The following is a 12,958-nucleotide window of genomic DNA, read 5'->3' on the forward strand; positions in this document are numbered from 1 at the left end:
CCCTCACAGTCCCCGAACCTAAACATAATCAAAAATCTGTGGATAGACCTCAAAAGAGCAGTGTATGCAAGACAGCCTAAGAATCTCACAGAATTAGAAGCCTTTTGCAAGGAAGAATGGGTGAAAATCCCCCAGACAAGAACTGAAAGACTCTTAGCTGGCAACAGAAAGTGTTTACAAGCTGTGATATTTGCCAAAGGGTGTGTTACTAAGTACTGACCACGCAGGGTGCCCAAACTTTTGCTTCGGCCCCTTTTTCTTTTTTGTTATTTTGAAACTGTAAAAGATGAAAATAAAAAAGTAATCTTGCTTAAAATATTAAAGAAATGTGTCATCTTTAACTTTATGCCTTTTGGAAATCAGGTCATCTTTTACTCACTTAGCTATTCACAGTAACAGAAATTTTGACCAGGGGTGCCCAAATTTTTGCATGCCACTGTATTTCTATGGTACTGTCAATCTTTCTGAAAACTTTTCACTCTGCCATTTTTTTTCTTTAATTCAGTATTAGTGGTGCATTCCATTTTCAATTTCTTAGACCATTCCAGAAGAAGGTAGTGTGTGATATTGTGTCTGATTGTTTCAGCAGTTTTCCTAATTTAAAGATTATTATTATTATTATTTCCAGCATAATGTTATCGGAATTGGAAACACATGAGGATGCATGGCCTTTCTTGTTACCTGTGAACTCCAAACTAGTACCTGGGTATAGAAAGGTTATTAAAAAACCAATGGATTTCTCCACTATCAGAGAGAAACTCAGCAATGGACTGTAAGTTTCTGAATATTCTCTTATATGTAAGAGATTTGAATTAGTTCAATTTAAAAATTGTTTTTTAACCAAATATAATTTTTTTCACAGGTACCCAAATACTGAAGTATTTGCGGTAGATGCCAGATTAGTTTTTGACAACTGTGAAACATTTAATGAAGATGAATCGGACATTGGCAGAGCTGGTCATAATATGAGGAAATTTTTCGAGAAGCGATGGGCTGAGCTTTTTAAGGGAAGCTAAGGCAATCAATTTAAGAATTAAAGACTTTGAGCCGGCAGCCTGAAATACTGGTGTCTTCATATATACGGGGAGTGCAAGATTGTTTGCACAAATCAGCAGAAATTTCACATCATTTGTTAAAATGTGGAAATACCAGCCAAGGATTACTCTAAAAGAGGTTCACTCCTTTGGAGACTGTAGCTCTTGAACTATAGAAATATTTTATGGACAGCTTCGGAAGAACAGGGAAGCACACCCAAAGAGTTCAGAGGCATGGGGTGGTCCTAGTGCAATAGCAACCAATATTTCAAACGCACTGAATGAATATACAATGACCAGAGCTGTAATAGGGGACGGGAAATCCTCTTCCCACATTTAAAAAAAACAATATACATGGAAGTAAATGGAAAAAATCTTGAATTTCTTTTGTAGCTTATATTTTAGTGAATGTATTTAATTTTTTGTTAACTTATGAATAAAATGTCAAGTCTTCATTTTCTATGAAAAGGAAGAGGCAGCAAAATTGCTTTAAGTCGTCAAAGGAAATAAAACAGCGAATGTTTTTGAAGAATAAAACAAAGCCAATTGAAAACTGTTTACACTGTTCTGTCCAGGAGGGCACTGGAGAACCTCTTGTTACTGTAGACATAAATTTACAGCTCTGTTTATCAATGCACCACCTACTTAGTCTCAAAGTAAATTCAAAAACAGTGGATCAACAAAGAAACATCTGTATATAATTGTTCATTAATGTTAATATTAATTAAGTCTTGTTCAAATATGTATGATGTGTACATATTGTTTCCAGGCATTTAATATTGTTATGCCTTAGAATAACTGTAGCATTTTATTTTAGTCTTAAAATGATTATACATATATGGCTTGTACATATCCTCTACAAACACTGTGGAGTCTCCTAATGTTGGGTAGTGCCTGCCTTTAAAACAGGGTGTAGGGGATATTAGGTTTTCCATTTTCTATTTTTGTTATATAATTTTTGAGCCACTGTGGTCTCATTCCAATATAATCATTTATATCCACACAATAAATTACAATTTCCTATACACAGTATTTTTCATAATGCATTTCCCTCCATCTGCCTTGCCATAGAATTTGGTACTCAGTGGCTCATTGTAACCACTGTGTTTAACCACTGTTTAACTGCTGTAAGTTACAGTGGCCTATTGGAGGCAGCTCAGCTCAGATCAGAAACTTTTGTACCTGAGTCAAAGTACTTGAAGTTATTTTATTTAAATATGTTGTGAAAAAGGGTAGTTTTCTTTTTTAGGAGCATTATTTTTCACTAGTATGTGTGGCACGGACATAATAAAAGGGTGTTTTTCAATTCTGTTTGCTTGCTTGTTTTCTAAAACATTTGTGCAGTTTTGTTCTGATAGTTGTTTACTTTGGTAAACAAAATGTTCCATTCACATCTGTTATTCTGAGTAATATGAAATTTGTTTTTAAACTAGTCCTTGTTAACAGCTCAGTACATAATTTGCTGGCAGAACTCTGTGGGTTGAGCTGAAGCAGTAAAGGAAATGAGAAGGTTTTGATGTTCGGGGTTGAGATCCTACTTAAGAACTCCTGTGTATTTTAGCTAAACCATCAGTTTATTCAAATGTGTGCTAAACTGTAAGAAAAGTTGTTAAAGTAGCTATATTTTTTTGGTGGCTAAAAGCTAAAATTACAATTCCCCATTCCTGCTACAGAATAGCGGCAGTTGGAAGTCTGAAGGCCTTTTTGAGCCTACTGCATCAGTCAGTAGTTTTACAGCTGATTGTGTATATCATGGGTTTTACTACCTGCTGAGCTAGATTTCAACAATGAAGCTAGAGGGAATGGTCCTTGTGTCCACCCTTCCAGTCTTCATTATATTCAAAATCCAGGTTTATTTGTCACATGTACATTGAAACATACAGTGAAATATGTTGCAACACACACAAGATGCTGGAGGAATTCAGCGGGTCAGGCAGCATCTATGGAAATTAATAAACTGTGGACATTTTGGGCCAAGACCCTTCTGCAGAGAAATGCATTGATCGCATTAACAACCAACACACCTGATAGTTCGTTGGGAGTAGCCCACAAGTGTTGCTACACATACCCACTATGCTTGGCAGAACAATGCAACATACCCACAATACGCAGCAGAACATTATTTAGAGCACTTGAGTACAAGTGAATCAACATCCCTCTTGAAAACTCATCCTTTGTCAAGACTGAGTTGGTCTGTTTTCCAATGTTCTGTGGAACTAGCCTCATACAGCCATCAGTTCATATGCCTCAATTCTAATGGAATTGATAAGGTTGAAGCAGTAAGCTTTTTTCAGTCTTGTGAAAGCTCGGGTCTTATTCCAAAGTAAGTCGAATGGAGTCTAACAGCACTAGGGTCGGAAAGAATATGCCCCTCTGAAATGGCATAATGGGAAAAGCAAATTGCAAGAGTCCTTAAGATATAATGTTTGGAAAGCAACCTGGTTGAAAGCCAGTTTCATCAGAGACAAATAAAAGAGCTTTGATCCAGGTGCTCAACTGAAACCTGCTACCTCCATCTCATTGACAATGTGAGGTTTGCATGACAAGTACTAATGATGACTTAAATTATGCAGCAGTCAATCATTTTGAAGGTCTGCAAGGAAAGCTCTTTGCAGACAAGGTCTTAGAAGCAAACTGACAATTGCTAACCTACGGTAGCCTCAGTGAATAATGGATTGCCCAGAAGTTCTTCAGAACAATTGAAGAAACATAGGCTTCACTATAGAGCAGCACATGCTGGAAAGAGCATTTTGAAAAAAGAACTCAAATGTGACTTCATTCTTTATTCTGAGTATCCTTGACAGTGCAATATCTTATCCAGTCTAGAAACATGGAAGACCTCCAGCATAATAGAAAGTAGGTGCAGGAGTAGGCCATTCGGCCCTTCGAGCCTGCACCACCATTGTATGATCATGGCTGATCATCCAACTCAGAACCCTGTACCTGCTTTCTCTCCATACCCCCGATCCCTTTAGCCACAAGGGCCATATCTAACTTCCTCTTAAATATAGCCAATGAACTGGCCTCAACTGTTCCCTGTGGCAGAGAATTGCACAGATTCACCACTCTCTGTGTGATGAAGTTTTCCGTCATCTCGGTCCGAAAAGGCTTCCCCTTTATCCTTAAACTGTGACCCCTCATTCTGGACTTCCCCAACATCGGAAACAATCTTCTTGCATCTAGCCTGTCCAATCCCTTTAGAATTTTATACGTTTCAATAAGATTCCCCCCCTCAATCTTATAAATTTTAGTGAGTATAAGCCTAGTCGATCCAGTCTTTCTTCATATGAAAGTCCTGCCATCCCAGGAATCAATCTGGTGAACCTTCTGTGTACTCCCTCTATGGCAAGAATGTCTTTCATCAGATTAGGGGACCAAAACTGCACACAATACTCTAGGTGCGGTGTCACCAAGGCCTTGTACAACTGCAGTAGAACCTCCCTGCTCCTGTACTCAAATCCTTTTGCTATGAATGCCAACATACCATTTGCCTTTTTCACCGCCTGCTGTACCTCCATGCCCACCTTCAATGTCTGGTGTACAATGACACCCAGGTCTCGTTGCACCTCCCCTTTTCCTAGTCGGCCACCATTCAGATAATAATCTGTTTTCCTGTTCTTGCAACCAAAATGGATAACCTCACATTTATCCACATCAAATTGCATCTGCCATGAATTTGCCCACTCACTAACCTATCCAAGTCACCCTGCATCCTCTTAGCATCCTCCTCACAGCTAACAACACCGCCCAGCTTCGTGTCATCCGCAAACTTGAAGATGCTGCTTTTAATTCCCTTGTCTAAATCATTAATATATATTGTAAACAACTGGGGTCCCAGCACTGAGCTTTGCGGTACCCCACTAGTCACTGCCTGCCATTCTGAAAAGGTCCCATTTACTCCCACTCTTTGCTTCCTGTCTGCCAACCAATTCTCTATCCACATCAATACCATACCCACAATACTGTGTTTGCACACTAATCTCCTGTGTGGGACCTTGTCAAAAGCCTTTTGAAAATCTAAATATACCACATCCACTGGCTCTCCCCTATCCACTCTACTAGTTACATATTCAAAAAATTCTATAAAACTCGTCAGACATGATTTTCCTTTCACAAATCCATGCTGTCTTTGTCCAATGATTTCACCTCTTTCCAAATGTGCTGTTATCACATCTTTGATAACCAACTCTAGCATTTTCCCCACCACCGATATCAGACTAACCAGTCTATAATTTCCCGGTTTCTCCCTCCTTTTTTAAAAAGTGGGGTTACGTTAGCCACCCTCCAATCCTCAGGAACTAATCCAGAATCTAAGGAGTTTTGAAAAATTATCACTACTGCATCCACTATTTCTTGGGCTACTTCTTTAAGCACTCTGGGATGCAGACCATCTGGCCCTGGAGATTTATCTGCCTTTAATCCCTTCAATTTACCTAACACCTCTTCCCTACTAACATGTATTTCCTTCAGTTCCTCCATCTCACTAGACCCTTGGTCCATTACCATTTCCAGAAGATTATGTATGTCCTCCTTAGTGAAGACAGAATCAAAGTAGTTATTCAATTGGTCTGCCATGTCTTTATTCCCTATGCTCAATTCACCTGTTTCTGACTGTAAGGGACCCACATTTGTCTTGACCAAACTTTTTCTTTTCACATATCTATAAAAGCTTTTACAGTCAGTTTTTAAGTTCCCTGCCAGCTTTCTCTCATAATCTTTTTTCCCTTTCCTAATTAAGCCCTTTGTCCTCCTCTGCTGGTCTCTGAATTTCTCCCAGTCCTCAGGTGAGCACATTTTTTTTGCTAATTTATATGTTTCTTCTTTGGACTTGATACTATCCCTAATTTCCCTTGTCAGCCACGGGTGCACTGCCTTCCCTGGTTTATTCTTTTGCCAAACTAGGATGAACAACTGTTGTAGTTCATCCATGTGATCTTTAAATGCTTGCCATTGCATATCCACCGTCAACCCTTTAAGTATCATTTGCCAGTCTATCTTAGCTAATTCATGTCTCATACCTTCAAAGTTACCCTTCTTTAAGTTCAGAACCTTTGTTTCTGAATTAACTATGTCACTCTCCATCCTAATGAAGATGGAGGGTGACCACCATATTATGGTCACTCTTACCCAAGAGGCCTTGCACGACAAGATTGTTAGTTAACCCTTCCTCATTGCTCAATACCCAATCTAGAATGGCCTGCTCTCTAGTTGGTTCCTCGACATGTTGGTTCAGAAAACCACCCTGCATACATTCCAAGAAATCCTCTTCCTTAGCACCCTTACCAATTTGGTTGACCCAATCTATATGTAGATTGAAGTCACCCATTATAACTACTGTTCCTTTATTGCACGCATTTCTAATTTCCTGTTTAATGCCATCCCCAACCTCACTACTACTGTTAGGTGGCCTGTACACAACTCCCACCAGCGTTTTCTGCCCCTTAGTGTTATGCAGTTCTACCCATATCGATTCCACATCCTTCAGGCTAATGTCCTTCCTTTCTATTGTGTTAATCTCCTCTCTAACCAGCAATGCTGCCCCGCCTCCTTTTCTTTCCTGTCTATCCCTCCTGAATATTGAATATCCCTGGATGGTTGAGCTCCCATCCTTGGTCACCCTGGAGCCATGTCTCTGTGATCCCAACTATATCATATTCATTAATAACTATCTGCACATTCAATTCATCCACCTTGTTACAAATGCTCCTCGCATTGACACACAAAGCCTTCAGGCTTGTTTTTACAACACTCTTAGCCCTTATACAATTATGTTGAAAAGTGGCCCTTTTTGCTTTTTGCCTCGGATTTACCTGCCTGCCACTTTTCACCTTAGTACTTTTTGCTTCTATCCTCATTTTACACCCCTCTGTCTCTCTGCACTTGTTCCCATCCCCCTGCCACATTAGTTTAAAGCCTCCTGAACAGCAGTAGCAAACGTTCCACTGAGGATATTGGTTCAAGTCCAGCCCAGGTGTAGACCGTCCTGTTTATACCAGTCCCACCTCCCCCAGAACTGGTTCCAATGCCCCAGAAATTTGAATCCCTCCCCCTTGCACCATTTTTCAAGCCACGTATTCATCTGAAATATCCTCCTATTTCTTCTCTGACTAGCACATGGCACTGGTAGTAATCCAGAGATTATTACCTTTGTGGTCCTACTTTTTAGTTTATCTCCTAACTCCCTAAATTCACCTTGTAGGACCTCATCCCGTTTTTTTACCTATATCGTTGGTACCTATGTGCACCACGACCACTGGCTGTTCACCCTCCTATTCCAGAATGTCCTGCAGCCACTCAGAGACATCCTTGACCCTTGCACCAGGGAGGCAACATACCATTCTGGAGTCTCGTTTGTGGCCGCAGAAATACCTACCTATTCCCCTTACAATCGAATCCCCTATCACTATAGCTCTCCCACTCCTTTTCCTTCCCTCCTGTGCTGCAGAGCCACCCATGGTGCAATGAACTTGGCTGCTGCTGCCTTCCCCTGATGAGACATCTCCCCCAACAGTATCCAAAACAGTATATCTGTTTAGTAGGGAGATGACCTCAGGGGACTCCTGCACTACCTGCCTACTGCTACGCTGTCTAGTGGCCACCCCTTCGCTTTCTGCCTGTGCAGCCTTTACCTGCGGTGTGGCCAACTCACTGAACGTGCTATTCACGACTTGCTCAGCATTGCGGATGCTCCAGTATGAATCTAATCGCAGCTCCAGATGCTCAATGCAGGCCCTTTGGCCCACAATGTTGTGCAGAACATATCCCTACCTTGGAAATTACTAGGCTTATCTATAGCTCTCTTAAAAGACCCTATGGTGTCCACCTCCATCACCGTTGCTGGCAGCCCATTCCACGCACTCACCACTCTCTGATTAAAAAACTTACCCTGACATCTTTTTTGCACCTACTCACCAGCACCTTAAACCTGTGTCCTCTTGTGGCAACCATTTCAGCCCTGGGAAAAGGCCTCTGACTATCCACACGATCAATGCTTCTCATCATCTTACACAGCTCTATCAGGTCACCTCTCCTCCTCTGTCGCTCTAAGGAGAAAAAACAGAGTTCACTCAACCCAATGATAACGGGTATCGAGGAGCAGGTAGGAAAACAGATCCTGCAAAGGTGTAATAATAGAGTTATTGTGATTGGAGATTTTACTTTCCCAAATATCGATTGGCATCTCCCTAGAGCAAGGGGTTTAGGTGGGCTGGAGTTTGTTAGGTGTGTTCAGGAAGGTTTCTTGACACAGTATGTAGATAAACCTACAAGAGGAGAGGTTGTACTTGATTTGGTATTGGGAAATGAACCTGGTCAGGTGTCAGATCTCTCAGTGGGAGAGCATTATGAAAATAGTAATCATATTTCTATCTCCTTTACAATAGCATTGGAGAGAGATAGGAACAACCAAATTAGAAAAGCGTTTAATTGGAGTAAGGGGAATTATGGGGCTATCAGGCAGGAACTTGGAGGCTTAAATTGGAAACATGTTCTCAGGGAAAAGTATGGAAGAAATGTGGCAAATATTCAGGGAGTAGAGTTCTGTATAGATACGTTCCAATGAGACAGGGAGATTATGGTAGGGTACAGGAACCGTGGTGTACAAAGGTTGTAATAAATCTAGTCAAGAAGAAAAGAAAAGCATACAAAAGGTTCAGAGAGCTTGGTAATGTTAGAGATCTAGAAGATTATAAGGCTAATAGGAAGGAGCTTAAGAAGGAAATTAGGAGAGCCAGAATGGGCCATGGGAAGCCTTAGTGGGCAGAATTAAGGAAAGCCCCAATGCATTCTACAAGTATGTGAAGAGCAAGAGGATATGACATGAAAGAATAGGACCTATCAAGTGTGAAAGTGGGAAAGTGTATGGAACAGGAGGAAATAGCAGAGGTACTTAATGAATATTTTACTTAAGTATTCACTATGGAAAAGAATCTTGGTGATTGTAGTGATGACTTGCAGCAGACTGAAAAGCTTGAGCATGTAGATAATAAGAAAGAAGATGTGTAACTTTTGGAAAGCATCAAGTTGGATAAATCACTGGGACTGGATGAAATGTACCCAGGCTACCATGGGAGGCGAGGGAGGAGATTGCTGACCCTCTGGCGATGATCTTTGCATCATCAATGGGGACGGGAGAGGTTCCAGAGGACTGGAAGGTTGTGGATGTTGTTCCTTTATTCAAGAAATGGAACAGAGATAGCCCAGGAAATTATAGACAAGTGAGTCTTACCTCAGTGGTTGGTAAGTTGATGGAGAAGCTCCTGAGAGGCAGGATTTATGAACACTTGGTGAGGTATAATATGATTAGGAGTAGTCAGCATGTCTTTGTAAAGGGTAGGTTGTGACTTAGGAGCCTGATTGAATTTTTTGAGGATGTGACTAAACACATTGATGAAGGAAGAACAGTAGATGTAGTGTATAAGGATTTCAGCAAGGCATTTGATAAGGTACCCCATGCAAGGCTTATTGAGAAAGTTAGGAGGCATGGGATCCAAGGGGACAGTGCTTTGTGAATCCAGAACTGGCTTGCCCACAGAAGGCAAAGAGTGATTGCAATCGGGTCGTATTCTGCATGGAATGAGGTGGTTCATTCTGGTAGGTCAAATATGATGACAGAATATAGTATTAATGGTAAGACTCTTGGCAGTGTGGAGGATCAGAGGGATCTTGGGGTCTGAGTCCTTAAGACGCTTAAAGCAACTGTGAAGGTTGACTCTTGTGGTTAAGAAGGCGTATGGTGTATTGGTCTTCATCAATCATGGAACTGAATTTAGGAGCTGAGAGGTAACGTTGCAGCTATATTGGACTCTGGTCAGACCCCACTTGGAGTACTGTGCTCAGTTCTGGTTGCTTTACTACAGGAAGGATGTGGAAGCCATAGAAAAAGTGCAGAGGAAATTTACAAGGATAGTGCCTGGATTGGGGAGTATGCCTTACAAGAATTGGTTAAGTGAACTCGGCCTTTTCTCTTTGGAACGAAGGGGGATGAGAGGTGACCTGATAGAGCTGTGTAAGATGATGAGAGGCATTGATCGTGTGGATAGTCAGAGTCTTTTTCCCAGGGCTGAAATGGCTGCCACAAGAGGACACAGGTTTAAGATGCTGGAGAATAGGTACAGAGGAGATGTCAGGGATAAGTATTTTATTCAAAGAGTGGTGTTTGCGTGGAATGGGCTGCCAGCAACGGTGGTGGAGGCGAATACAATAGGATCTTTTAAGAGGCTTCTAGATAGGTATATGGAGCTCAGTAAAATAGAGGGCTATAGGTAAGCCTCATAAGTTCTAAAGTGGGGACATGTTCGGCACAACTTTGTAGGCTGAAGGGCTTGTATTTTGCTGTAGATTTTCTGTCTCATAAGGCATGCTCCTCAATCCAGGCAATATCCTTGTAAATCTCCTCTGCATCCTTTCTATGGCTTCCACATCCTTCCTGTAGTGAGGCGACCAGATCTGAGCACAGTATTCCAACTGGGGTCTGACCAGGGTCCTATATAACTGCAACATTACCCATCGGCTCCTAAATTCAATTCCACAATGAATGAAGGCCAAAACACCATATGCCTTCTTAACCGCAAAGTCAACCTGCACAACTGCTTTGAGTGTGCTACGGACTCAGACCCCAGGATCCCTCTGATTCTCCACACCGCCAAGAATCTTACCATATTAATACTATATTCTGCCATCATATTTGACCTACCAAAATGAACCACTTCACACTTATCTGGGTTGAACTCCAACTGCCACTTCTCAGCCCAGTTTTGCATCTCATCAATGTCCCTCTGTAACTTCTGACAGCGCTCCACACTATCCATAACACCTCCAACCTTTGTGTCATCAGCAAACTTACTAACCCATCCCTCCACTTCCTCATCCAGGTCATTTATGAAAATCACGAAAAGTAAGGGTTCCAGAACAGATCCCTGAGGCACACCACTGGTAACTGACCTCCATGCAGAATATGACCCATCTACAACCACTCTTTGCCTTCTGTGGGCAAGCCAGTTCTGGATCCACAAAGCAATGTCCCCTTGGATCCCATACCTCCTTACTTTCTCAATAAGCCTTGCATGGGGTACCTTCTCAAATGCCATGCTGAAATTTTCATACACTACATCTACTGTTCTTCCTTCATCAATGTGTTTAGTCACATCCTCAAAAAATTCAATCAGACTCCTAAGTCGCAACCTACCCTTTACAAAGACATGCTGACTACTCCTAATCATATTATACCTCACCAAATGTTCATAAATCCTGCCTCTCAGGATCTTCTCCAACAACTTACCAACCACTGAGGTAAGACTCACTGATCTATAATTTCCTGGGCTATCTCTTCTCCCTTTCTTGAATAAAGGAACAACATCCACAACCCTCCAATCCTCCAGAACCTCTCCTGTCCCCATCAATGATGCAAAGACCATTGTCAGAGACTCAGCAATCTCCTCCCTCGCCTCCCACAGTAGCCTGGAGTACATCTCATCCGGTCCTGGCGACTAATCCAACTTTATGCTTTCCAAAAGCTCCAGCACATCCTGTTTCTTATTATCTACATGCTCAAGCTTTTCAGTCTGTTGCGTGTCATCACTACAATCACCAAGATCCTTTTGCATAGTGACTACTGAAGTAAAGTATTCATTAAGTACCTCTGCTATTCCCTCTGGTTCCATACACACTTTCGCACTGTCACACTTGATAGTCCTATTCTTTCATGTCTTATCTTCTTGCTCTTCACATACTTGTAGATTGCATTGGGGTTTTCCTTAATTCTGCCCGCCAAGGCCTTCTCATGGCACCTTCTGGCTCTCCTAATTTTCTTCTTAAAACTCCTTCCTATTAGCCTTATAATCTTCTAGATCTTTAACATTATTACCTAGCTCTCTGAACCTTTTGCAAGCTTTTCTTCTTGACTAGATTTATTACAGCCTTTGTACACCACAATCCCTGTACCCTACCGTAACTTCTCTGTCTCATCAGAACGTATCTGTGCAGAACTCCACACAAATATCCCCTGAACATTTGGCACATTTCTAACCGTTAATCCGTACTACAATGTTGGAAAATCACCCATGCTGGGTCAAAATCCTGCAGTCTTGGCAATGGTTTTTTAAGACACTGGAAATCTGGAATATGAAGACAATGTTGGAAGTAAATTCTCAGAAGGTCAGGTTACTTCGGGAAGGATGACGGCGGTGTCCTTTCCGCCTGCTGAAGGACAGTTTGGGGGCAAGCTGACAAGCGCAGGCCGGGGGTACGGCACCGCGGATCCCGGGGGATCGCGTCGGGGCGTGCAGGACCATGTGACCCGCTGCCGCCCGAAGGTGCGACGTGTGCGCATTCGCCGTTCGCGGTCGTCGTCCGCACTCGGGGCCCGTCGTTTCTGCCGTCTGCTGGTGAGTCGTTGCGCATTCCGTTTCCCCGGTCGTGTGCACGGTAAAAGAGCGACCGTGCCTTGTCGTGGACCGGCGGTGAGGGGGGGTGGGCGGCGAGGCGATATTTATGTCGGCCGAGCCCGGCCCGGCCCCCTTCCCTGCTCTGCGCTGAAAGCCGCTGGCGGAAATGGGTTTGTTTTTCTTGGCGGCACCCTGATTGAACTGTTCATTTTATTTTGGGGTTCATGAACAGCCGATGCGTGTGCCCGTGCCCCATTTCAAAGATGCGTGGGCTCTGGGAAATGTCTCTTAGAAAGGCGGCGCTCATTCTCCGGGGCTGGCGTCCTCCCTGTCTATTCGGGAGTGATCCTCAAGTCGCTCCAGAAAGCTCGGAGAAAGAGATGGTAACACACTTCTTTTAAAGGGCATTTCATGCTAGTTTCGAAACGTCCCAATGTACTTGACATCCAATAATGTACTAATTCGCACAGAACTCTATTAAAAAGATAACGCTAACTAGAAAATATATCTTTAGAATGAGTAACTGTTGGCAAAATGACA

General features: G+C 42.3%; 2 protein-coding genes across 17 annotated transcripts in view; both read left to right on the forward strand.

The window, feature by feature from the left end:
• baz2ba (bromodomain adjacent to zinc finger domain, 2Ba) overlaps positions 1-2,340 on the forward strand; it is a 250,780-nt gene extending 248,440 nt beyond the window's left edge. For all 16 annotated transcript variants that reach the window (XM_059966477.1, XM_059966482.1, XM_059966481.1 and 13 more), the window contains 2 exons: positions 629-772; positions 863-2,340. In XM_059966477.1, coding sequence (XP_059822460.1) covers positions 629-772; positions 863-1,016 — 298 coding nt within the window. In that variant the 3' untranslated portion in view covers positions 1,017-2,340. The remainder of the gene's footprint in view (positions 1-628; positions 773-862) is intronic.
• Positions 2,341-12,253: 9,913 nt separating this feature from the next.
• wdsub1 (WD repeat, sterile alpha motif and U-box domain containing 1) overlaps positions 12,254-12,958 on the forward strand; it is a 37,417-nt gene continuing 36,712 nt past the window's right edge. Inside the window, exon 1 of the mRNA XM_059966495.1 lies at positions 12,254-12,418. The gene's annotated coding sequence lies outside the window, so the exon portion shown is untranslated. The remainder of the gene's footprint in view (positions 12,419-12,958) is intronic.

The sequence above is a fragment of the Hypanus sabinus genome, chromosome 4, assembly GCF_030144855.1.
Source record: "Hypanus sabinus isolate sHypSab1 chromosome 4, sHypSab1.hap1, whole genome shotgun sequence".
Classification (NCBI taxonomy): Eukaryota; Metazoa; Chordata; class Chondrichthyes; order Myliobatiformes; family Dasyatidae; genus Hypanus; species Hypanus sabinus.